Below are 26985 nucleotides of genomic sequence, written 5' to 3'. Positions count from 1 at the left end.
CTAGAATTAAAGTATTCATAATAAAACAAATCTGAGCACATATGTATATATAAAAAAAAAAAACAAGAAAGCTAAATAATTACAGTTTTTCTGTCGGTCTTTTGCATTGGATTAATCTACCCTAAACAATAAAAAAACTCTAATTATTTAATTTTTTTGGTTCCTTTTTATATACACATATAATAGCCTAGATTTATTTTTTATTATGAATATTTTAATTCTGGTAAATGATTTTTCATTCTGTATAGTATAGCTAATAAAGAGTAAATAAAAATAATATTTATCGATAAAACCGACCTAATTAGCATCTCCTTAAGGCATCCAAAATGATAACTTGCCAAACTCAATCATTTAGAATCTAATTAGGACCTAATTTTTATTTCTTTTTTTAACGCCATTTTGATTTGTATGCTTAAAGTCTATCTCGGGGTCGAATGTATTTTTCAAGACATTTTTATTTAAGCGAGTTTAACTATAACTCATATAGAACCCAGTTTTAAACAAAAAATGTTATTTAATTATATATATATAGAGAGATCAACTATTCAGTGATTTTAAATTATATCAATATTTTATACATTTCTTATATATATATATATATATATATATATATCTAAGAAATGTAAAAAATATATTGATATAATTTAAAATCACTGAATAATTTATTAAAAAAAGAATCCATATTTAACACGATTTCAATGAGTGAATAAAGAGTCGCTGAAACTTAATTTAGACAGCAATGTATTTTTTACTATGATTCCTTATATAGACGACTTAGAAAGCCAACATTGGTTCAAATAAAAATTTTATATTAGTCCAAGTTTGGAAAACAAAAAGAGCCTTACATAAAATAGCGTGACAATCAAAAATTGGAGCAAGATAAGCGTTGTAATGTGAGCCTCGAATAAAGTTTGGAAGCCTTTATAGTTCTCGGTTACTGCCTAGGAAAAATTTCCATGCGGAAAGCGCATGCTGGAGTCAATTTTCATTTAAGATTACTTTTTAATCCGATTCAAATGCGAACGAAGCGCTTACACAGCGAAGCGTTACTTCAGCAAAGGGTGAAAAAAAAAACCCGTGTGTGTATGTAACTATAAACGAAATTACAGTGAATATTCAAAACGTGAGATTACCACGAGGTTAATTAGCAGAACAAAGTACGTTACAAAGGAACGTATAAATCAGAGGGCGTCGTCAGAGAGAGAACTCGCGTCCGCAAAAATTGAATCACGGTATTTCATTCGCGAGATCGCGCGCCCTGTTATAGGATTCAATAAAAAATTACACACCCGTCCCGGGGACAAAAGGTTAATTATTTAAACGCGCCTGTCGGACGCCGTTTGACAAAGTATCGCGTGAACGTGATTTATCAACGGCGAGTTATTATGGCACGGAAACAAACGTGTCCTGATATACGCGAGGTGTGAGAGAAACATCCGCGAAAAATATTTCGCTTCATCCGCATCACGCATTTGCGCGGCCTCGGCTGCGAAAAACAATGGCGCCTCTTTTCCTCCCTCCCACGCACCCCGGCCTCATTTGCACTCTCGCAAAGTTTTGTATCCTGAACTAATTATCCCCGGGGGCTAAGAATAGATTCCATAAAGAATGCAGTTTTACAGCTTCCTCGAAACTTAGCCGGTGAAGAATGCACGAGAGCTTCGGAGGATAGTTAAGAAGAAATTCCTCTTCGTCGAAAGCACATTGTCTGCCGAAATCTGTACTAATTAATGAGCTATAGTCGCGAGAGATGAGATATTAAAGAGATTTATAATTTTAGAATTTTCGAAGCGGTGATACCGCGCGCACAAATAGCTTATGATCTTTCAAAATTATATGGATATTTAAGTAAATCGATATAATTAAATATAAAAATTATATTAAATATTATAATATATATAAATATAATAAATATAATATATAAATATAATAAATAAATATATAAATATAATAAATAAAATAATATAATAATATATATGTTAAAAATGTAATAACTGATATTTAATAATTTTATTAAAATTAAATTTGATTTATATACGTAAAAGAAATTTATCTACCAAAAATTTACCGATAGAAAAAACGAACACGCGCGAGTATAATATTCATATGTATGCATATCTGAAATAAAAAAAAACTTGAAAAATGTATAACAAACGATATCGCACGCAGTTAAAGGTTAAACCTGCTCGCGCTTCAGAAATCATCCAGCATTCGCATGACAATATGGAAAATAGAGGAAACACGTTTTCCGTCCGGTCAAATATTTACGGAGCGCTTGACCCAATTATGGCGCACAAAAGAGTACCATGAATTTACGGAGACCGGGGATACGTCTAAACATTTATGTAGCAATACACATCGCATATATACATTCTCGGCACAAAAAGTAGAATTAACACAATTTTTGTATTCCTTTGAGCATGTTAAAGCGGATTTAATATACCAGTGCAGAAACGATGAAATTAATGACAAAAATTTATATCAAAGCATATCACATGTATAATAGTAAATAAAACTTCAAACGACGTAGAAATTCTTATGTTGAAAATCAATAAATTTAATCGCGATTTTTGTTATTCCAGTTACCGAAATAATTTTTAAATTAATTAGCATCATATAAAAAAAAACGTATATAACGCCGCTTCATTTTAATTAATAAATAAAAGTGACTTTTTGATCAAATAAAATATTTTGATCTGCGTTTCATTTTTCACGCAAGCGTGCGTATAAATATTAAATAAAGACAGAGAACGCTACATTTCTGAAAATGGATACATTTATCACGAGGAATCATCGTCATATCTTTACTACAAACGGGCCGCATATCACATTGTCGCGGTTGACAAGGCAGTTAAAAAATGCAGCAAATGCAAGCGGACGTGACCGATAAGTTTTCCGTGCCATCAGATAACCGTGCGTTAAATTATCAAACGCGGGGATGAATTGCGCGCAAACGGCTCGCATAATAAAACCCGACAATTTCATCCAAATGTAAGCGCGATCACGTAAATGGTTCGCGAATGCATGCGAAAACGCGAAAGCAGAAGTTATCCGCGCGCGATATGTTAGTTCTGAGTATTAATTTGCTATATATTATTCATACCGGACTCTCTACGCGCCCGAATTATTCATACATCGTTGTAATTATGCGTTCGTCATTAGCCGAATTATTAGTCAATTAGCGGCCGGCGATTAATCAGTGAGTGGTAATTACTACGCGCGCCGATATCGCTCCGGAGTTTGTGTGTCAATGACGCGGGGATTCCATTTCAGAAAAGGAAGCCGACAAATCGAATTCAACGTTTCAACAGACATAGAGCGGATTATACTATATCGAATTGATTATGCATTATAATAAAGTAGTTGCATATATGCGTGAAATCACCTAAACATCCCGTGCATGATAGTGCAAATGCAAATATATAATGTTCTTGTCAATTTGTTCTTTAATTTTTACAATAATATTATATTAATAATTTTTTAATAATTAATTTGTATAATATTATAGATTAATAATATTAATAAAATAATATAATAAATATTATTTAATTAATATTAATATACATATATGTATTAATAATTAATATTTGTACATATATATGTATATATATATATATATATATATATATATATATATAAATTATATTAATATTATTAGTAATACTATCAAACAAATATAATACAATTATATAAAAATTAAATAAATGCGAGAAATTTTTAATGATTCTTTGTCGAAAATTAAAGTGGTTTTTTTATATAAACATATTATATTCTTATCTCCTTCCCTAAGAAATTATACAAATTTCGACAAAAAAAAAGATAAAAATTAAGTTTCTACTTTCAAATTGTTTCAAATTTACCAATTTAAAAAATGAAATTTGATACACAATTTCCACTAGTTTAAAAACTCATTAATATTTACTCATTAATATTTTTTTAATCCGTATCATTATAAAGGGATGAAACTAACAATATTTATTCAATTTTTTATTAAAACTTTTTAACGAGCCGAAATATGGTAACCTAATAATATGAATTAGAAAGCTTAATTCTTTTAGAAAATCTTTTTCATTTATTTTTTCGTAAAATAGTTTCGAAAAAATATACATATGTATATTACAATGCGCACAATGCTAAACATAGATTTTGAGTTATGAGCAATTAAATTTTAGAATAAAAAACGAGAGCAAAGCAAATTGTCTATCAAATTCACTTTTGTAACTTGTCCAAAATTTGAGAAAAAAATTAGAAAAGTTTTTACCTCTCGCTTTGAAAGAGTATAAATCTTTAGAGGGAATTATAGGAGCATATGTTTATATGAAAAAGCTTTTTCCCCCCTTAATTTTCTACACACAAAGAATCATCTAAAAATTTTTACACTTATTTAGAGAATCACCCTGTATAAATATTCTTAATTCGCAGTATTGTGCTTAGATTTTACAATTAGCTAATAAAGATGAAATAAAAATATGTAAATTTATTTTAGTTAGCTTATGATAAAGATAATTTTGTTTTAAATATATCTAAATAAAATTATATGGTCAATCATCTAGATAATTTTTAGATAATATTATTTTTAAAACCGCTTATGTAAACACATAGTTATAAAAAATGTAATAAAAATAAATTATTATAAGAAATATAAAAATATACTCATATTTTTATTTACCGCTTACTGCTTAAGTTCTACTATACTTAAGCATATTTATGTGTTATGATTCTAAAATTATTTATACAAAGATAAGATGTCGCCAAAACTTCATCTAGATGATAATTTATATAATTTTATTTATAGATAACAGTAAACACTGCTAATTCAACATTCTTTTTATATCTGACATTGCAAGCTTACCGAGTTCCAAACTTTGCGCGGAATAATCAAAAAGTTACGCGTGTTCATCCGGGATCCATGACAATTTTTCGATTCGCGAGTGATCGTCGCGAAATTACCATTGGCGGTATAATGTAATTATACTGACATTTACATAACGAACCGCGCGTAACACAAAGAATTACTAACGAACATGCTCACTGTACAAAGGAATACGCAATGGCGCGCAGATAAAAGGTCCATTAATGCGCGTCGCTATATTTCGTATGACGCTCGGAGAATCAACGACTTCATACAATACGAGGATGACCGGACGCAGGTTTCATCGGCTTGGTGCGATCACTTTTACGACACGACGATAAGGGAACACATCGCACGAGAGATTTCCGACGTTAAAATCCCGCTCCGCTGTCCGCCGGCATTATCAGGGCGCAGATAAAGCACTATGTACGGCACCGTAACGCGTCGACTTTCACCCTCGCGGCCAGGAAAAATATCGCCCGCCCTTATCTGCCAGCCGTGCGGGATCGTCGTCAAATCGATCGAATTGATTCGCAGACTTGGGCCAAGTTACGGCCAATAATAATCTGCGCTGCGACTTAAATGGGTTTCCTGGACATTAGAACGATTGTTCGAAAAGTAGTAAAAGAAAAAGACAAAAAATTGTCATTGCATTTTATGACGTAATTATTGCGAAAGAATGTTTCGAAAAGTGTTCATAATCTATTTATAAAAACAAATTTATTATATAGAATTTTGTTTAATTTCTGGCGTTTAAGGGGATCCTATAAACGTTTTTAAGAAGTCTGTTGTTTTTGTCCTGTTTTATCGACAAAATGTGAGGTTAGATAAACTATAAATCTATTTATTGGCTAAACGAATTGTTTTTTACCTGAAATTAGACCAGGCCGGATTTGACATTGGATAAAGGAATTTAAGTGAATGCTTAGATATCAATTTGGAAGCCTAGTAAACGAGAACAACTCATCCTACATTTTCGTGCACACATGAAACTAACTTCCCATTTTGTCGATAAAACAGAAAAAACCAACATACTTCTCAAGGGCGTTTAGGATCCCTTTAAACTGTATTCCTATAGTGTGTAAATAATTTTATAATTTCCATGAAGGAGAAGATCAAAGAATATGAGAATATGAAAAAAATTTGTGAAATGGAATAGAATCGTACTTTTCCTATATATTGTTCGCAAAAAGGCGTCCCGGAATATTTTACAGAAGTGAAACTGACAGTTCATCGATATTAAAGGCCGGGCAAAAGCTCGAAGAAGAATAAAACGCAACAAATGTCACTCTTTCTCTCCTATAGTGAATAGTATTTCTGATACTTTTCTCTATAGTTGCAGAAAGTTACTCCGCCACGAGTTTCCTCATCATATCATTTTATTATTTAGTTCCTCAGGCTCTTTATAAAAAAAAGAACAAAGGAAAAGAAACGGAGTCTGTCGAAGGTGAAAAGTGGTGCAATGTGTCGCTCGGTTCCTCATGTTTATTTCTCTTTGTCATTCTCTTTTTATCTTTGATTGTTCCTCGATGTCTGTTCTGCGAGTGCGAAAAGAAGATGAAGAAGAATAAAGAAGAGCGAAAAAGCACACGAGTAACTTTCCTTCAAGACGAGAATTTTCTTTCTAAGGTTTCGTCATATAATAAAACTCGAATGCGTTTATTTTCACGATAAAGTGCGGTGGATTTAGACAAAGTACAATAGCGCTTTTTTTTACTTTATTAATTTTAAATATATAAGATAATTTAAGAAAAGAAAATTAATCGCCTGCGGAATTTAAAAAATATTAAAGAAAAAGAAAGAGAGTTTTATATTATATAAAATATTTCTTCAATTATCAATAATCATATACCGGGTGTTTCTAAATAAGTGCAAACAATTTTAGGAGATAAATGTTTCTCGAAAATTAAGGGAGGTTTTTTATTTACTCTAATATCCCTCGCTTAGGAATTATACTTTTTTAAAAAGGGAGGTAAAAATTAGGTTTCTTATTTTTTCTTAAAAAAAAAACTTAATTTTACAAGCAAAAAATCAAGCTTTCTCACACATATTCTTAGATAATCACATTTCGATCGTCATCACAATTAAAAAGTTTTAATAAGAAATTGAATAAGAATTGTTAGTTTTATCCCCTTATAATAATACGGGAGAAATTTAAAAAATATTAATAAAAAACTTTTTATTAGAAAACATTCACTAAATTTCATTTTTCTAACTTGTCCAAAATTTGAGAAAAAATTAAAAACCTAATTTTTACCTCCTACTTTGAAAGAGATAAAGGTATAAAGAGAAATATATGTTTATATAAAAAACCCCGTCTTAATTTTCATCTAAGAAATCATTTTTTTCCTAAATTTTTTCTCATTTAAAAAACACCCTGTACAATCGTATTTTGTAATCGAATTATAAACGTTACAGAAACAAATAAGATTTTTTTTTTCGTAGAGGGATACGATATTTTTTCTGTATAATATCTTGTTTTATCGGCAATACTCATTAAAATATGCATCCAAGCTATACATTAATAAAAATATGCGAATGATTACACACACACACACACACACTGCATCGAGTGGAACAAATAAATTAATCGTACGCGAAATTTTACAAAGCTGTTGCCGCGAATGCAGCCTCGTCAATTCTTTTATTTCCAATCGATACAATGCGAGCAGAGCGTCGACGCTATTAAGGGCAATAAATTACAATGTAACGCCTCCCTTGTCGAACGAGTTGCGGTATCGTGCGACTATCGTTCAGTCGATTACCCGGATATTGGATTTGCTCACTTTCCGCTCGCACGCCCCCTTATACATATGTATACCAAAATATTTGGAAGAAAAATTCACTCACTACGGACAGTCCTTTCTCGATCAGTAGACAAAGAACCACGGGTAGGATGGAATCTGCAAAACAAACAAAACGAAAAAAGGGTTAGTTTATCGATCATACGGCTCCACGTCGCTTCTCTTCCTCTTCGCGAATTTGTCATTCTACCGCCCTTTCTCGCTTTCTTCCTCTCTCTCTTTTTAAAACCGGCCGAACATCGAAATGTGCAGTCGACCGATCGGCAGCCGAGCCGAAGAGAGGAAGTGACAAGGGCTTGTCACTCGGAGTGACGGTATAGAAGCGAGCGAGCGAGCGAGATAGGTTATACAGGGTGTTTCTAAATAAGTGTGACAAATTTTGGGAAATAATTTTTTGTCGAAAATTAAAGGGAGTTTTTCGTATGAATATATCCTCCTTTTTATATTCCTTCAAAGACAGAGCTGAAAATTAGGTTTTTCAATTATTTATACTTCTTACATTTTGAATAAGTTAAAAAAATGACATTTAATGGATATTTTCCACTAGTAAAAAAATATATAATTAATACTTTTTTAATCTTCTCGTATCGATATAAGGGGATGAACCTAACAACCACTATATAATTCTATTTCGGAGCTTCTATGTCGAAAATTAAAGGGATTTTTCATATAAACATGTACTCTTATATTCCCTGAGGACTTACACTTCTCCAAAGGAGGAGGTGAAAATTAGCTTTTTATTTTATTCCTCAAATTTTGCACAAGTTAAAAAATGGAATTTGGTACACCGTAAAAAAATGTGTTAACTTGATTAAACCTCTCAACTAAATCACTATTTTGTTAATTAAACATATATTAATATTTAAGTCAAATATACGTTTTGTTAGATTTAATTTAATTATTTTTAGATGTTCAATTAACAAAATAATATTTAGTTGAAAGGTTTAGTCAACAAATTTTTTTACAGTGTAGATATTTTCCATTAGTAAAAGAACTTATTAACATTTATATTTATTAATATTATTATAATCTTTCCGAATCGTTATAAGAAGATGAAACTAACAACCCCTATTCAATTTTTTATTAAAACTTTTTATCGAGTCGGAATTTGATCGTTTAAAAATATGCGTTAGAAAGCTTGATTTCTTTAGAAACTTTTTTATTTCTTTTATTTTTTCGTAAAATTAATAGGTTTCAAGAAAAAATGCATTATAATGCATATAGTGTTAAATGGCATAAATTTTGAGTTTCAAGAAATTTAATTTTAGAATTAAAAAACCAAGCTAAAACTTAAATCACTTTCTGAGAGAGAAATCTAAGATGATATTTTTGATTATACGTACTTATACTTCTATATCTTTTTTAAGTAGTTACACACTTCTCCAAAGGAGGAGATAAAAATTACGTTTTTATTTTTTTCCTGAAAAACTATTGATTGTACAAAAAAATCAAAGAAATAAAAAAATTTCTAAAAGAATCAAACTTATTGATGCATATTTTTAGATGATCATATTCCGGTTCCGTTAAAAAGTTCCAATATAAAATTGTATAGGGGTTGTTAGGTTCATCCCCTTATATCGATACGAGAAGATTAAAAAATATTAATAAATATTTTTTACTAATGAAAAATATCAAATTTCATTGTTTTAACTTGTCCAAAAAATGTGAGAAAAATTAATAATTAAATAATCTATTTATTTATAATCTATAATTTTCAGCTCTTGAAGAAATATAAGAGTAATCCCCTTAATTTTCGACAAATCGTTTCCCAAAATTTTTCACACTTATTTAGAAACACTCTGTATATCAGATTAATTTTTTTTTACTAGTTGAAAATATCCATTAAATTTCATTTTTTTACTTGTCCAAAATGCATGTGAGAAATATAAATAATTTAAAAACCTAATTTCCAGCTCTGCCTTTGAAGGAATATAGTATATATTCGTACGAAAAACTCTGCTTAATTTTCGACAAAGAATAATTTTCCAAAATTTTTCGCTTATTTAGAAACACCCTGTATATACGGAGAAAAAGAGAAGAAAGAGAGGACAGGCGAGCGTGTGGCGAAAGCTGCGCAGGAAGGATAAATGCTGCCGGTGATCGAGAGCGTCGCTCTCGAAGGGAGGACACACAAAAAAAGAGAGAGAGAGAGATAGCAAGCCGATATCGAACTAGCAGCGACGAAAGCGCCTCGTCGATAAATCATCCAAAATAGCACTCGATAAAGCGGAAGTACGATTGGGCGTACATCGAGCCGGACGCGACGCGATGCGCGCTCGGAGGAAAACAATATCGTCCTCGATCCCGACTCTATCCCGCGGAATAAGAACGGAATGCGCGTGTTTCGTAATCGTTTATTCAATTCTAAATTTTTGTCGCGCAGTCCCGTCTGCGACTATGGAATTGCGTGCATTACTGCGCGAAGAGACTGTCGCATTCCGGAAATTTCGTACAACGTAAGTTATGAATCCGTCGTTGCAAATTCTTCGACGATTTATCGTCGGAATGACAAGAATGAATGTTTTGACATATATTTCTGTGGAGATTAATTTGTCGAAAGGTCAAAATTTCGTCAAAATTTTATTTAACTTTTTTTAAATTAACGTCTCATTGTAGAATTTTACAACAAAATTATCTTTCGAAAAATAATAATAATAATAAAATAATAAATAATAATAAATCTCTACTGTTGTGTATTTTTAATCTTAAAATATTTAATTCGAGATACTATTTTTGTTTGAAATATTGATTATCATGCGAGAGAAAGTTTTTGTTAATCAAATATTCTCGGGAAATACTGATAATGAAATGTACCTTTTTCTCTTAGTCTACATATAAAAAAGAATTATATAGAAGGGATGTATCATATTAATATAGATCCGTATAGGGTGCTTTCTAAATAAATACAAAAAATTGAAAGCGATATTTCTTGGCTTATTTTATGAAGAAAAATTCCTAATTTACTTTGTTTTTAAAATATGAAATGTCAAAGTTGTGAAAAAAATATAAAAAATATGGAAGGAAGTGACTAGACATACTATTTAAAGTATTTTTATGTGCTATAATTCTAAACTAAAATTATTTGAAAATTATTCTAGATAATTTAGTAAAATACAACTTTTTTCATCTAAGATGCAGATATAGATAATACTTATTTTTATTATCTATATAAATTTTATTTATTTAAATTCATCTTATTGTTAGATAAAATGAAGATAATTTTGTTTTTAATATATCTAGATAAACGATAAAATTATATGGCAATTCATCTAGATAATGTTCTAGATAATAATTTATAAGACTGCTTATGTAAACACAGTTATAAAAAAAAAATATAAATTACAAAAAGGATATAAAAAATATGTATTCGTAATATTTTTATCGCTTACTGCTTTAGTTCTACTGCTAAAGTATTTTTTATGTGTTATGATTCTAAACCAACATTACTGAAAATTATTCTAGATAATTTTGTAAAATAATACTTTTTTTTATCTAAGATGCAGATATAGATAATACATATTTTTATTATCTATATTTTATTATCTAGATAAGAATTATCTAGATAAGATGTTTTATTATCTAGATAAGAATTATCTAGATAAGATATTTTATAAGATATTTTATTTATTATCTATATATATATATATATAGATAAGAATTTTATTATCTAGATAAGACGACGCCAAAGTTTCATCTGGATGATCATCTATATATTGTAATTTTCTTTAGCTAAACACTGCGAAGGAGATTATCGAGGATCGATCCTAAAAACGGCGTTTTTGAAGAAATACAAAAGATTTTCTCTTCTGTTATTTCACGTCGCTTCTCTTATCTGTTTCCCGCATCGTCTCCGGAATCGCGAGCGCTCGGACACTTTCGAAGATTACGTGAGTTTTCAGCGTGGATGAGACACGCGATAGCGGTAAGATTTCACCGCGAGTGGCTCATCGTATTCCTCGAGGTATCATCCGCTCTGGGATAAAATATAGGCGAAACTTAAATAAGTTTAAGAGATGCAACCGGATGATAGGCGAACTCGCAGGATTCGGAATTGCGAGAGCATCACGTCGAAACGCGAACCCAACGTGAAGATCCGGAGGAAATGCATGCGCCTGCGGCGAATCGAGGGAATTTTAGCAGCGCAAATTATTATTATTATTAGTGTTCTTAATGAAAAACATTGGCTATGCATTGTTTTCAAGAAATTTAATCCTCTCGGCGCGCCGCGCCAACGGGAAACATTTTAATATATAATAATACGCACAATCTGCAGCTGTCAGATTTCATTAAAACGGGAAAATTTTCGTCCGACCATGAAAAGATATATATGTATATACATATATTACAAAAACAGATTTTTGCTTTAATAAAGTTCCAACGTATTCGTCCGAAAAGGAATTTTAAAAAATTATTTGAATTTGAATATTTTAACTAGTTAGCTGTCTGTCATTTCTGAATTGAAATGTCTACGTTATACAAAAATAATCGTGCTGCCTTTATGGTCATTTCGTGAAATCTTGATGCTGGAGAACGTTGTTACAAGATATGGGTCGGATATAACGAGTCATGCATAATTAGTAATTTTCACGTTACACGCAAGTATCATATATTACTGTAATGATTGTACGTACGCGCGAGTATTTTTGCCTCTTGCAAACTATTATTAAGTGCGCGAACGTTTGCGCTATTCGAGTTCCCGTCGTTTTATGCTAATCCCAAATTAATTTTAGCAAACAAAAAAAAAGAAGTCGCACGCTGACGCGTGTAAAATGTAAAGCAGGCAATCAAGAACACGTTAGTCACAATTAGTTGTTCTGCAGTAATTTCCATGTAGAGCCTAAACTTCTCCTCCTCTCGTCTCGTTACTACTTCGGAAAGTCTTAAGTCACTCTCGCATCGTTAATCGAATTTTCAGTCGACAAAATCTTTTAATACGGATTAATGCTTACCGTTAAAATAAAAAAGTGCAACAAATCATTGCAAACAATTAAGTACATTTCGCGTTACGAAAAACCGAGGCTTTTGTATTTTCTTTCGACCGATTGAGCGATTGGTAGAAAGCTTGTTTGAGACTTTACTACTTTGTGAACTTCGATAATGCCGCTATTATCACTTTACAGCTCAATGAATGTTTTCACATTTTCCCGACGAATTTGTATGTTAACTTGATTTACGAGAACAAATGTTGCCCAAGAGGATTATCAAACCCGTTGGCTTGTTGTTGCAACGTGTATTAAAATTTACATTAGTGTCAATATATATTCTGTTACAGTATTATTTCATGATAATAAATGCATTATGAAAAATAATCTATCGTAAAAAATATTATCCCATAATAATAATAAAAATGTTATTATCAAATTAAATGATAAAAATTCATGATTTTCAAATATACATGTACAATATAGAGAATGATTTTAAATAAATGCACAAAATTTTAGGGGATGATTTTTTATCGAAAATTAAGAGAAATCGTTTATATTGTATAAATATATTCCTATATTTTCCCTGAGAAATTACACTTTTCTAAAGCAGATAAAAATTAGATTTTTATTTTTTTCTCAAATTTTCTTTTTGTTTTATTTTTCTATTTAATATCATTTTGTTTTGATTGCTTCTTTTATTCCAAAATTAAAAATCTCGTAATTCAAAACTTCTGTCATTTAATACCGTGCTGTGCAAAATATATTTCACTTTATTCTTTGCAAACTATTGATTTTACAAAAAAAAATAGAACAAATTAAAAAATTTTTAAAGAAATCAAACTTTCTAACGCATATTTTTTAGATGATCCGATTCGTTAAAAAGTTCTAATAAAAAATTAAATACAAGAGTTGCTTTTTATTCCTATGACATGAGAGGATTACAAAAAATATCAATAAGTATCCTTTTTATTAGCAGAAAATGTCCACCAAATTTAATTTTTTTAACTTGTCCTATAAAAATAAAAACCTAATTTTCACCTCCTCTTTGGAGAAGTGTAACTTCTTAGGGAGAGATATATGTTTATATGAAAGACGTCCCTTAATTTTTGACAAAGAATCAATTCCTAAAACTTTTTGCATTTATTTAGAATCACTCTATATGCATAACGCATAAAATTATTTCATCGCAAATAAAATTGTTTGAACCTTTCTATACCTATATTTTATTTATTATATTTTACTTTTTATTTGTTTCTCATTGCTGGATACAAAGAAATTCTGAAAAACTGGTCCATGTCGAATGAGCAAAGATTAAGCGACGATTGTTACTTCATGTTCACGTCGACTAATTACGAATTCTTTGAATTCAAATACGCTTCAAAAATTACTGTTTTTGGCCTTCGGCGATTCGTAAGCTCACGTTTCATCGGATGAATTACGAGCGGACCTATGGAGAAGAAAAAAACTGCGGAGGCGTTTATTCGGTGAATTAAACACAAAGTGCATGAGAGCGTTCGAGAAATTGGAAGCACGGTCGCTTTGATAAGAGGATTGAAATAAAAGCGCCGGAAACAATCCCTTTTGCCTAACTGATGAATAAGACGCCTCATTGAAAATACATCGATAACGGTCCATTTACGTAACAAAAATACATTCGAAATACGGAAAAGGAAAAAAAAGAAGAACATTAGTTGAAAATTTGAGCCATTGCGAGAGGTGCACGAGTCGATTTAATTGCAAATTCGTTCATTAATAACACTAGTTTACAAAAAAAATTTGTTTCATTATTTGGAATCAAGCAAGATGTTTCTTATAGATGCTGAAAACGATACCACAAGCCAATTTTTACCAGCGCGTCAGATTTCCGAAATAATTGTTTAATGTGCAAAATAATGACTTTTTGCACAATTTAAAATTTTTTTGTGAAAAAGGTGAAAAACGTTATTTTGAAATTCTGATCAATAGTCATGAATGTATTGCTTATTCCCTATAAAATGTATTTTTTTATTTCGATATCTTTTTAATTGTATTAAGAAGGATTTAAATGCAGAATTTTACTGACAAGTAAGATAACGAAATAAACAAATGCATTTTATAGATGATGAACAATACATTCATGACATTTGATTAGAATTTCCAGATAACGAATCTTTTCACAAAAAAAATTTTTACACGTTAAATATCAATTGTTTTGGAAATCTAAAAAAATATATAAGAATTTTCTCTGGTTTAAAATAATTTTTGACTGGTAAACTAATGTAAATAATTAAAACCATAGTTATATATTAATATCTACAAACTAATATTCAGGAAAGACCCACAGTAAAAGAACTAAACATGATTAATACGAAAAAGTTCTAACATGTCTCGTCTTAAATATCGTCGGAGATTTAAGAGATTCTTTTTTTCTAACCCGAAGCTGCGCGATTTAAAGACCGTTTGCTGGCGGTGAAATTTTTATTAAAATTATCCGTCTCTCCCGCGCGAGCGCATAACTTGTAAACCCTGCCAATCAATCTATGCCCGAAAGTCCGGAGGTAGAATCTGGGAAACGTTGCCGCGAGGCAACGAAATTCCTCTCGCCCTTCTCGCGGTGAGATAGGTGCGGCAGAATACGCGAGCGCGAAAGTGAAAACACTGTTAGTGATGAACGCGAGAGGGATCGAGGTGTCCGTCGTTGCTCGGAATATTGATAATCCGGGAAACGTATCGGTTTTGGCGTCTGACACTCCAGCGTTGGCGTTAATTAATGAAAACAAATGACGTCTCATATTTCAGAATATCTCCGACGTTGCTCGCGTTTTTCTTTTTTTTTCTTCTTCTTCTTCTTCTTGCGCGATAGTCCAACTGTGATGTGGAATTTATTTGCAACTTTCGGCCAGTTTTTTTGACATACTGCTCCCGCCTTAGCAACGCGTCGCCAAACATGGCAAGAATTCATAATTATCTGTAGGTGCAGAATTATGACAAGAGTTCATAATTCTGCACCTAGATATATGAGACTATACAGATTAATAAATCTTTTTCCTGTACAAATTAAAGTATTAATATTAACAAATGTGGAAGCGCTCTAATTTCAAGTAAAAAACAATCCGTATAGCCAATAAATAGGTTTATAGTTGAATCTAACACACATTTTGTCGATAAAACAGGACTGAAACTCAAGGGCGTTTAGAATAAAATAATAATTTTTATTATTATTTTTATCTTAATGTATAATATATAAAAATAATAATTTTTATTATTAGCACAAAATAAAATTCAATTATGGTTACGAGTGTCCGGCAACGCGTTCTAAGGCTCGAGCAGTAGACGTACGTCAAGAAATCTGGCCGAAAGTTGCAAATAATTCCCAGCAGTCCAACAGATAGAAGATCCGAGAAGAAATTTGGAGAAAGAGAGAACGGAGCGAAGAGTGGGATATATAAATCCGGCCAATGTCGAGCACGGCTCGCTAATAGATATTAATGGAAGCCTTTTCGTCGTGGAAAATTTGCTCGGTTTTTCACGCCGACCGCGGGGCGCGATCGCAAAAGCCTTCAGAGCTCGTCCGAGAGGAATTAAGCGAGGAAAAAATGGGTTTTGACGAGGGTCCCTCTCGCGAAGGAGGGTGGGAAGGGGTTAATGGGCAAAGAGGGCGAATCACGCGTATGGCGAACCTAGCTGCGGTGATTGCGCCGCGTAATTTCACGTATATGTATTATATATACGCAAACGGGCGTATATGCACGTTTTCTTTGATCTCCTTTTGAACTCCATTTGGTGTCGCGCGAAAACAATGTTTCCAACGAACGAACGACGCGACGCCGACGGTTTTCATGACGGATACAGACCGGATTTATGAGCGATGGACGCTCGCCGTTAAAATGATACGGCGATGCCAACTCGCGTTGCATCGAATGCATTTTATCGCACGAGCGGCCGGCGAAACGTCAACGTCATATACGAAAAATCGATGAAATATTTCGGCCCGTTTGGCACGGCGCGCTTGTTTATTCTTAGTATTTGCCATGCAGTATGTTATGCGATTCGATATGAAGAGGAAAAAAATTCGAGGAAATTCGAGCACGACGGGATGCATTATTTTATATCGCGCAAAGATATCGAGAAAATTAATTTTTATATTTATTACATTTTCTCCTAGCCATCTACAGTTTTATTACGATCGACTTATATGTTGATTGAAAACAGGAAGCTTGTTTCTTGCTTCATTTCTCGCATTTTTCTTTCAACTTTTAGATCAACATTCAGGTATTTTTAGAGTAAATATGAACTTATATATATATTTATACAAACCCTCTCTCTTGGGAGGATGACTTAACAAGTAAATATTATCATTAAAGATATTATGTATAAAGTAAACTCGGATATGATAGCCATACCAAAGAGAAAGAGAGAAAGGAAGAAACGGTCACAAATTGCAATTTTTAGAATAATCACAAAATAGTGCGTTTTTATTTTTTTATTATTCTCAATCGATATTTACAATAATTTATGTGCGTATAATATTCGGAATAAAAATATTGTAAATATTATACCATGTTTTTACTTTTGATCACGTCTAAAGTTCTACATATGTCCACTAAAAAAATATTATAACGTCGAATAAATAACAATTGAGCTATCAGAATCAACATTAGACACATAACGAAGAAATTATAATATAACTCATAATTTTTATTTCCATTTCACTATCTTTTTATAAATAGTATGGTCATCTTTTCTTCACAATTTAGGTAAGATGGCCCACTTATCATTATTAAAATATTATATATTTTGTTTATTTATGGGTATATAAAATTTTGCTTCTGTTAGGTTTTAAAAATCGTTTCAAATATTTTAGTTAAAAAAATCAATCTGAAAGATCATATTTAAATTTCAATTTTTTTATAAAAATTTTTATTTTACATTAAAAAATATATTAATGTTTATACGTTTAATGTATAAAAATAAAAAAACTAAATATGTAAAAGTCCTATAATACTATGACCATAAAGTTTCTTTTCCCTAAAAGTTAAGAAAGATGGCCAATGCTCACGTTTTAATATTTCGCTAATATAAAATTTCTATTAAATACATATTTATTGTTTAATTTCGATAGTATTACATACATAAATTTCCGAAGAAATAATGTGCCAATTATTAAAAAATAACAAAAATAAAAGTACGTTTTTTTATTTTATATACAAAAAACTATGACCATATTATCTTACCCGAGTTTACCTTATATCTAAAAATAAAATTATCTCATAGATGCATCACTCGTATCCTTAGAAAGTTGAATCCAGAAGCAAACAAAAAAAAGATAGAAGCAAGGAGACACCTTAACGAATTGCAGTAATATGCCACGTAACGACGAGGCCATCGTGTTGACGGGATGAAATTTTTCTGAGGTTTTATCGGGAGGTGAAAGAGAGAAAAAGGGAAGAGGAGAGAAGAAGTAAACGGGAAGAGAGAAATGGCCAATGGTCAAATATACGAGTATCAGACAGCGACATCTTCCGCAGGCTTGAGGGCAATCGACCTCCATCTTCTCAAGCATCTCTCCGATTTCAACCGCTAATTAAGACTTTTACTTTTTTCCACGAGTCTCTCCTATCTCTCGGACGGCTGCGAATCGCGTCAAATCAGAAAACGGCTGGTTACACGGCAAGAGATGGCGAAGGAGAGATCAAATTCTCGCAGGAGGCGGATCTTAATTAGATTCTGATATCGAGTCGGCGACATTCTTTCGACGCGTTTCATGAAAGTTTGATAAACTGGCTGGACGCCAGGCGGCGCGTCTTATCGCCGAGCTCCTTTCCTTGCTGACACAGTAATTAAAGGAAATTAACGCGGAGATTGTATGAGAGATGTACTTTGCTTTCAATAATCGATACTGCTTTTGCTACATCTTTCAACGTTTAGTTTTCATTTTTAATCCATCGCTGAAACCGTCTAAATGTTTAAGCACTAATTGTAAGCTAACCTGACATCGAATATATATAGGGTGATTCTAAATAAGTGAGACAAATTTTAAGAAATGATTTATTGGGTATGATTCAAGAATTAAGGGAAGTCTTTCATATAAATCTTATATCTCTCCCTGACGAGCTGCACTTCTTCAAAGTAAAAATTAGATTCATATTTTTTTAAATTTTGGACAAGTTAAACAAATGAAATTTGATGAATTTTTTACTTTAATAAAAAGGATGCTTATTAATATTTTTGAAGACATTCCGAATTATGATAGTTTGGCTTATTTTTTTCTAGATGTTAGCAATCTCTCTCTTAATAAATTAGAGAAGTATTTCAAACCTGTCATTATCCTGTATAATACAATATAACATATTATAAAATATATAATACATTAATATAAAAAAAGAGATAAATGGAAAGATAATCTATAAATTATATACAGAGCTAAATTATAAACTTTATTATTGCAGTCTTGGATTTCTAATTTCAACATTTTAAATATTTTTTACTTTTACTAATAATACATTACAATAATGGTTAAGATATTTAAAGTTTATAATGGTTTCTTAATAATAAATTCGGAGCACTTGTCAGTTTATTTAAGTGTGTTATCTAGTATAAAAATAAAACTAACAACCAGCTGTTTAATTTTTTTATTTCAACTTTTTAACGAGTTCTCTAAAAATATGCGTTTAGAAAGCTTGATTCCTTTGACTTTTATTTATTCTATATTTTTGCCGCAAAATCAATAGTTTGAAAAAAAATAAAATACATCTTAGAATAAAAGAGCAAGCAAAACAAAATTATACTTAGTAAATGTTAGAAAAAATGGAATGAAAAAAAAATTTGAGAAAAAAGATAAAAACCTAATTAGCACTTCCTCAGAATTTCTCAGGGAGGGATATAGAAGTGTATAAAAAGTCCGCCTTAATTTTCGACAAAGAATCATCTACAATTTTTTGCACTTATTTAGACTCACTCCGTTTACAAATCGTATGTATTTCAACAAAGCAACCGTTTTGTACGTACATCGCGTGCGAAAAATTAAACTTGTTTCAAGTGCTTTTAGCGAACTTGAAATCAACCATTTTGACGATATCTCGGGTGTTAACAAAGGTTTTACACTGGACATAAAAGCGCGGACGTATCGCACGTTGACGCGCCGACGCGTCCAAAGGAAGGCCTTAATTAGCACTCATAATTATTCGTAATTAGCACTCGACGCGGGCGGTTCAGACTCTCTCGACGGACTCTACGGAAAGGATGGTTGGACGACGATGTTGGGTGGCGGCGCCGCCGCTTCTGGCAATAAAGAAGCAACGTAAACCGCGGGCGGAAAATCGCCTCTTTTCATACCCCGTCTTCCAACTCTTGAGTAGGCTTTGTATATATAGATATATAAATATATACAGGGTGTTCAAAAATTAGCGGAACCCCTAAATATTTCGAAAACTAAGCATTTTAGAAAAAATGTCTCGAATGAATATTATAGGACTCAAAATAAGGCATTGGTGACCTTAACTTTGACCTAGGAGTCAAACTTAGAGATCATTTCAAGGTCACTTTATTTTTTTTTTTAATTAAAACCCCCTACAAGAATATGCAAAAAAAAGTAGGGAGTTCCACCAATGTAAAGTTCACCAATGCTTTATTTTGAGCCCTATAAGATTCATTCGAGATCTTAACTTTGATTTAGAAGTAAAACTTAGAGCAACTAAATTTTTTAAAATAAATATGTTGCAAATTACATGCATCTTTTTCAAAGCAACTATGTGTTTTCTTTCAACCAATTGATTGCTCTTATTATTCCGCGCACAAAAGTATTAAGGTACAATTACGAAAACTGAATATTTTAATAGATATTTTACATTTTGTTTCAAAAAATTGTTAACTTCAAACCTTTATAACTCAAAAAGTACTTAATGAAAAAATATTTTTTATAGTGTTTTGGAAATCTCTCAAGATAAGCTACAAGAATATGTAATAAAATGTACGGGGTTCTATTAAAAAAAATTAAGTTGACCTTGAAATGACCTCTAAGTTTGACCCCTAAGTCAAAGTTAATTGGTCATTACAAGGCCAACTTAATTTTTCAGCAAATGCCTTATTTTGAGCCCTATAAGATTCATTGAAAACATTTTTTTTTTAAATGCTTAGTTTTCGAAATATTTAGGGGTTCCGCTAATTTTTAAACACCCTGTATATATATATATGTATACGCGGCGCCGCCCTCCTTTCGCTCTTTCTTTTCACTCTCTGGCCTCCGCTCTTTTCAACCCTTACCAACAAGTCCTTTTTCACACAACTCTATCTTTCTTTATATCTCCTTAATCCTTAAGGAGTGGGTTTGCGCCGCTCGAACGGAGCTTTCCGCGAGTTTTAACCGACGCTACCCTATTTTCGTATCTCGGGCAATACACGGAGAAGATTTATAAACGCAATTCTGAAACGATTGCGGCAGAATGACGTCGCCCCTTTATCTCTCAATCTTATCGTCGTAGAAAAAGAACTCATAACGTTCCTAATCTTTTATAATTTCGATGTTCGTCAATTTATAATCGAGCATTTCGGAAGTAAAATTAATCAACTCTATACTTTTGCTAAATTTCTTAATTTTCAATTAGTGTGGTATTAAAATTAAAAATTTAGAAAAAATACGGAGTCGATTATATATTTTTAAAAATTCAGTTCTACATATAGTCAAATTAAATGTCAATATCGTCAAAATATAATATTCTATTATTTATTTTTATTTCAGTTTGTAATTTGTTATTTCACAAAATTTTTTTTGCGGAAGAAAATCTCACTCAGAATTGCATAGAAATTACGAAATTTTATTTACTCTTCGCTTTCCGCAATTTTTCTGCGATTTCCGGCGAGTTGAATTTTTCATATCCTATCTTCTTCCTGTCGCGCTGATCAATTTTCCAACGTCATCTAAAAATTATTAATTATTTACATCGATTATAAGACTTATGCTCCTGCTCGATTTCTCGCGGTAAATAAATAAACTGGTGAACGTACGTTTACTTTAATTACCACAAATAAGTAATCTAAAAAAATGTATTTCATGCTCATTATGATAAAACATGATATAATATTGCGATATCGGACGAAGCTTCTTCCTTATATTAACTGATTTTTCTATTGAGAAAAAAAATTACACGGCGAGAGAAAATGATAATAAAGCAACACGATGCGGTTAGCGATCGATACGCGCTTGTACTCGTAATAATCTTTACCTTGGCCGTGTGCATTAAAATTATAATGAATGAGAGAGATGTGTAGAGATATAGCAAATGCGCGCGCGGAGGAATCTCGCGGGAGATTTAGATCAATCTCGCATTTAATTCGATTACTCGAGAGCCGTGTTGCTCGTGCGCGAGATTAATTCATACGACGAGGACCCGCTTGTCCCGCTTTTCCATTCTGCGCTTTAATGAGCAGCGCGCGAATGGCGGGACGTATAACATCGCCAGGAACCGGCGCTGCGTGAAAACCCGACCCGGACATTCGCCTTTTGAAATTAACGCGAAAGCGATCCCTATCGCGCGAGTTTCCTCATTTCGCTGCTGGTCCGCGCCGCGTCGGTCCTTTTAAAGTTTCATCTCTCGTAAAACTCATTCGCGATACTGCCGCAATTTTGATAGCGAGTAAGGATAAGGGATCAAAAAAACGTAATAATTGCTTTGGGAATTAAACTAAATGCGAATCCGCGCAAGATCGCGCTTGCATCAAACTGCATATGCGCCAATCGTTATGCGAGAGAGAATTAAAAAAGAAATTAGAGAAGAGAATCAAAAATATTATAATCGTATCGAAATATTAATTTTTCAGGTGTTATATTAAACGGTAATCGACATATTAGATTGTAGTCAAAAATTGTTTTAAATCAAAGTGTTTCTTAGAAATTTTTGGGTGCTGAAAATGGTGCCGCAAACTTTACCGGCATATTAGATTTTCAAAATAATTGGATCTCCTTGCTATATTTTTTGTGAAAATTAAGATAAAATCTGGAAATTCTGATTAGATGATATGAATGTATTGTGTATCTCTAAAAAACGCATTTTTTATATCTTTTTCGATACCTTACTTTCTAGTCTTACTTTTTAAGTTATAAAAAATTAAATCTGTGAAGTACTTCTTATATGGGGACACTCATAATGAGGCACCCTATATATAAATATTATGCGAGAGAAAATTAAAAAAGAAATTAGAGAAAAGAATAAAAAATATTATAATCGTATCGAAATATTAATTTTCCAGGTGTTATATTAAACGGAAATCGACATATTAGATTGTAGTCAAAAATTGTTTTAAATCAAAGGTTTCTTAGAAATTTTTGGGTGCTGAAAATGGTGCCGAAAACTTTACCAGCATATCAAATTTTCAAAATAATTGGATCTCCTTGCTATATTTTTTGTGAAAATTAAGATAAAATCTGGAAATTCTGATTAGATGATATGAATGTATTGTTTATCTCTAAAAAACGCATTTTTTATATCTTTTTCGATATCTTACTTTTTAAGTTATAAAAAATTAAAGCTGTGAAGTACTTCTTATATAGGGACACTCATAATGAGACACCCTATATATAAATATATTTAGCGGAATTTGTCATGATAAATTATACAGTATATGAAACTACAAATTATAAGTATATAAGATTTCATCATCAGGCGGAATATTTGCTATCTCAGCGAAATTCTTTATTTAATCCTTCTTAATAAGGCTAAAAAGTAAAGATATCGAAATAAAAAAAATGTATCTTATAGAGAATGAACAATACATGCATGACTTCTGATCTTTCATAATATTTATATATTTTTCAGAATATTTCATATTTTGTTATTATATATATCTTTCATAATATCTTTAATAATATTTCTGAAAATATTTTTCAAACGTGAAAAAGCGGACATAACATTTTATTTATTTCATCTTCTAAAACATATTTTTGAAAAATTTTAAAAATATTTTGTGCTATTAAATTATCTAGAATAATTTTCAGATAATTTTGGTTTAAAATTATAGCACATAAAAATACTCAAATAGTATATAGAACTTCATTCAGCACAAAATATTTTTAAAATATTTTACAGTTATACAAAAATGTAAATTATAAAAGAATCATAAAAATATATTCATACTTTTATTTGTAAGTTTTTATCGCTTACTGCTTAAATTCTACTACTTAAATATTTTTATGTGCTATAATTCTAAACCAAAATTATCTGAAAATTATTCTAAATAATTTAGTAAAAAGATAATACTTTTTTTCATCTAATAATAAGATGCACACAGATATAGATAAAAAATATTTTTATTATCTATATCAAAATTTCATCTAGATGATTATCTACATAATTTTATTTAGATAACAACAGACACTGCAAATAACGTAGAAGAATCGACACCGTTACGACGGACAGTTATTAATTGTTTAACCGCGACGCGGTTGTTTCCGACACAAGTAGAGACACGGTATGCAAATCTCGCCGGATTCTGTCTTAACATACGACTAACAGAGAGAATAAGATACGCCACGACGGGGCACCGACAAGGTTGCACGTTATGAGAGCGCAACCTCTCGTCAAGTGAGCTATCGTCAGTGGTTGGTTGGGATAGGGTCGGTGGTGGCTCGTCGGTACACCCTTTCGCATTTAACCCCCGAACTCGTTACGCAGCCTCGAGGACCGCGAACATTGAGTTACAGTTAACTGTAAGTTATCCTGAAACTTGTCGTCTTTGAACTTCCGGAAAACAGCTAAACGGATGTTATATACGGTCTGGAAGAGGGTCCATTTCCTCGCCACGGAGACCCTTGAAAAGCGGAAATTCAACAAAACAACGAGAGATGTGAGCCGGTATCTTTTCAATTTTTCACTCTCGCGTTTCCGTCGCGGTGTTATTTAGTCCAGTAGAATTAAACTTTGACTTCATCAAAATTACAATCAAGTTGAATTTGTGTGGAGACCTTTATTTCGATGTTCTAATGAAATCTTGAAAAGTCCCCTTAATTTCATCCAGGGCGTTTTTTATGGGAAGTATAAAAAGGAGTAAATTTTAGTTTTTGTTATTATTTTGAAAACTATAAATTTTCGAGAAAAATAGTTATTATCAAAATTGTAGCTCATAAAATTTTCTACAAAAAAGATCATTATACCTATTTTCGTGGAATTAACTGTTTCGAAGATATAGAGCAAAAAAGAACGCGTGGTGTGGAAAGGAGTACGTATTTTTTACGAACTACAGACATTGCAACTCTACCGTTTTACTCAAAAACGATTAATTGTACGAAAAAAGTATAATGACCTTTTTTTGTGGAGAATTTTATAAACTACAATTTTGGTAACTATTTTTCTCGGAAAATTGGTAGTTTTAGAGATAATGGCAAAAAACTAAAATTTACGCCCTGGATAAAATTAAGGGGACTTTTCAAGATTTCATTAGAATATCGAAATAAAGACAAAAAATCAGCTTGATCCTAATTTTTATGAAGTTTTGCCCTTTTCAAGTCTAATTTTACTGGACTGTACGTATTTCTAAATCAATATTTATATCTCTGGCAAATGCGCAGCTGATTAATTGTTTGCGAAAATAGAACAAACTTTAATTGAGAGTCAATTATCGATGATTGAATCGATTAAAAATGCCAATGAATTATTTAATACAACAATAAATAATCTAACGAGGTATTAATAGCAAACAATCTTGTGTTTGCTATTAATTATAATTTTCTGCATATGTGTGTACATGTATATGCATAATTAAATGTAATACAAATATCTAATGTTTATCGCGAGATATATTGAAGCATTTATTAAACATGCGGCATCAGAGATACAATATATTTGTTACATCTAGTAAACATTTTATTACATCTAGTAAAAAATATAATATAAACTATTGACTCTCTCTTCGCGTCGATAACAAACTGTATGACTTTATTATTAGCTCAGTATTTTCGTGTTGCTGGCATTGTCACAAAATGCACACAATAAAATTTCGATTCGATGATTGTTTTTTGAGTTGGACGTTTTCTATATATGTATTTCCACCCACCGAAATTCCCCGAAACAACGCGTTTGATGTGTCATTATTTCAGTTTTAAATTACGCTGCACTATATAAATTCATTTCAATAATATTAAAATAAAAAAGACCGTAACTCCTATGAATAAAATGAGATAAGGAGGAGAGAATATAGGGGGAAAGATACGTCCTATCTTCGTGATTTATAAAATAAGTTAACTCTCGAAAAAAAATGTCTAGCTCATCTAATAATTGATACTCTAATCGCGAAACGGCTGCTGCGAAAAATCTCGCGTTTAAAAAGCAATTTCGGCTCGCTCGCCATGAAAATGATTATACGAGGAGTCGCGCGAGTTACGAGAGGAACAAAACACTCTTCCGTGGAAGGTGTCGTGGGAGCAGGCAGAAAGAAGGCTGAGGCCGAGGGTTGAATGTAAAAAGAAAACGAGTTTAGCATCCCGTCGGAAGGAGCGTCGGCGTGCGGCGCAGATCCTAAAATACGGAAGCTATTAGCCGTAGTTTCCCATGAGCATTACCTTCCCTTATGTGTAAATGATGCAACCCCCCGTGGCGGTTTGTCCGACGTAAACCTCCTGCGTTCAATCTGTACCAGAAATTGAAACCATTAAAAAAGTAACTGCGTAGAAATTATATGTCTATAGGGTGATTTTTAAATAAGTAACGAACAATCACTGAAAAAAATATTTATGTAAAATTACATGATTAAGTTGGGTTTTTTCACCACCAAGCATAATCATGCACTGTAAAAAAATATGTAATATATTACACAAAAATATGTAAAATTACATAAATAATAAGTGTAAAATTACACGATAAATAATAAAAATGATTACCTTTTCATTATTTATCATGTAATTTTACATTTATTATTTATGTAATTTTACATATTTTTAATGTAATTTTACAAAATTTTTTTTACAGTGTGAAATATTGATACTTATATGGAAGATTACAGATTATATGTAATTTCATATATTCTTAAATATTTTCAAGATTAAAAATATTTCATTGAACATGTAATTACACATGGGAAATGTTAGTAATGTATAAATGCTATAAAATAATGTTATAAATAAAATAGATAAATACTTGTAAAATAAAGTTCTAATTGAGTAAAAATAGTAAATTTAAAATTGCATATGATTTTTGCATAAAAATAGTAATTTTACCTATATTTTACGTGTATTTTTACATTAATATGTATTTTCACTTTAAAACAAATGGAAAAAAATTACAGTGATAAGCAAGTAACTTTTCCAGTTCTAAACTAGTAATTTCCATGTAAAAGTCATGGATTTTTTCAGTGATTTTACGAGATGATTCTTTGTCAAAAATTAAAGGGAGTCTTTCATGTAAATATATATATATATATATATATATATATATATATT

At 31.3% G+C, this 26985-nt stretch overlaps 1 protein-coding gene across 2 annotated transcripts in view; it reads right to left on the bottom strand.

Moving 5' to 3' along the window:
- mdy (diacylglycerol O-acyltransferase) overlaps positions 1 to 26985 on the bottom strand; it is a 149264-nt gene that overhangs the window by 85069 nt on the left and 37210 nt on the right. For both annotated transcript variants that reach the window (XM_029319160.2, XM_029319161.2), the window contains exon 4: positions 7703 to 7755. In XM_029319160.2, coding sequence (XP_029174993.1) covers positions 7703 to 7755 — 53 coding nt within the window. The remainder of the gene's footprint in view (positions 1 to 7702; positions 7756 to 26985) is intronic.

The sequence above is a fragment of the Nylanderia fulva genome, unplaced genomic scaffold (assembly GCF_048542155.1).
Source record: "Nylanderia fulva isolate GAGA-0341 unplaced genomic scaffold, ASM4854215v1 Scaffold12, whole genome shotgun sequence".
In the NCBI taxonomy this organism is placed as follows: domain Eukaryota; kingdom Metazoa; phylum Arthropoda; class Insecta; order Hymenoptera; family Formicidae; genus Nylanderia; species Nylanderia fulva.
Note: the sequence above shows the minus strand (reverse complement) of the source record. Positions and strands in the feature narration are given on the sequence as shown.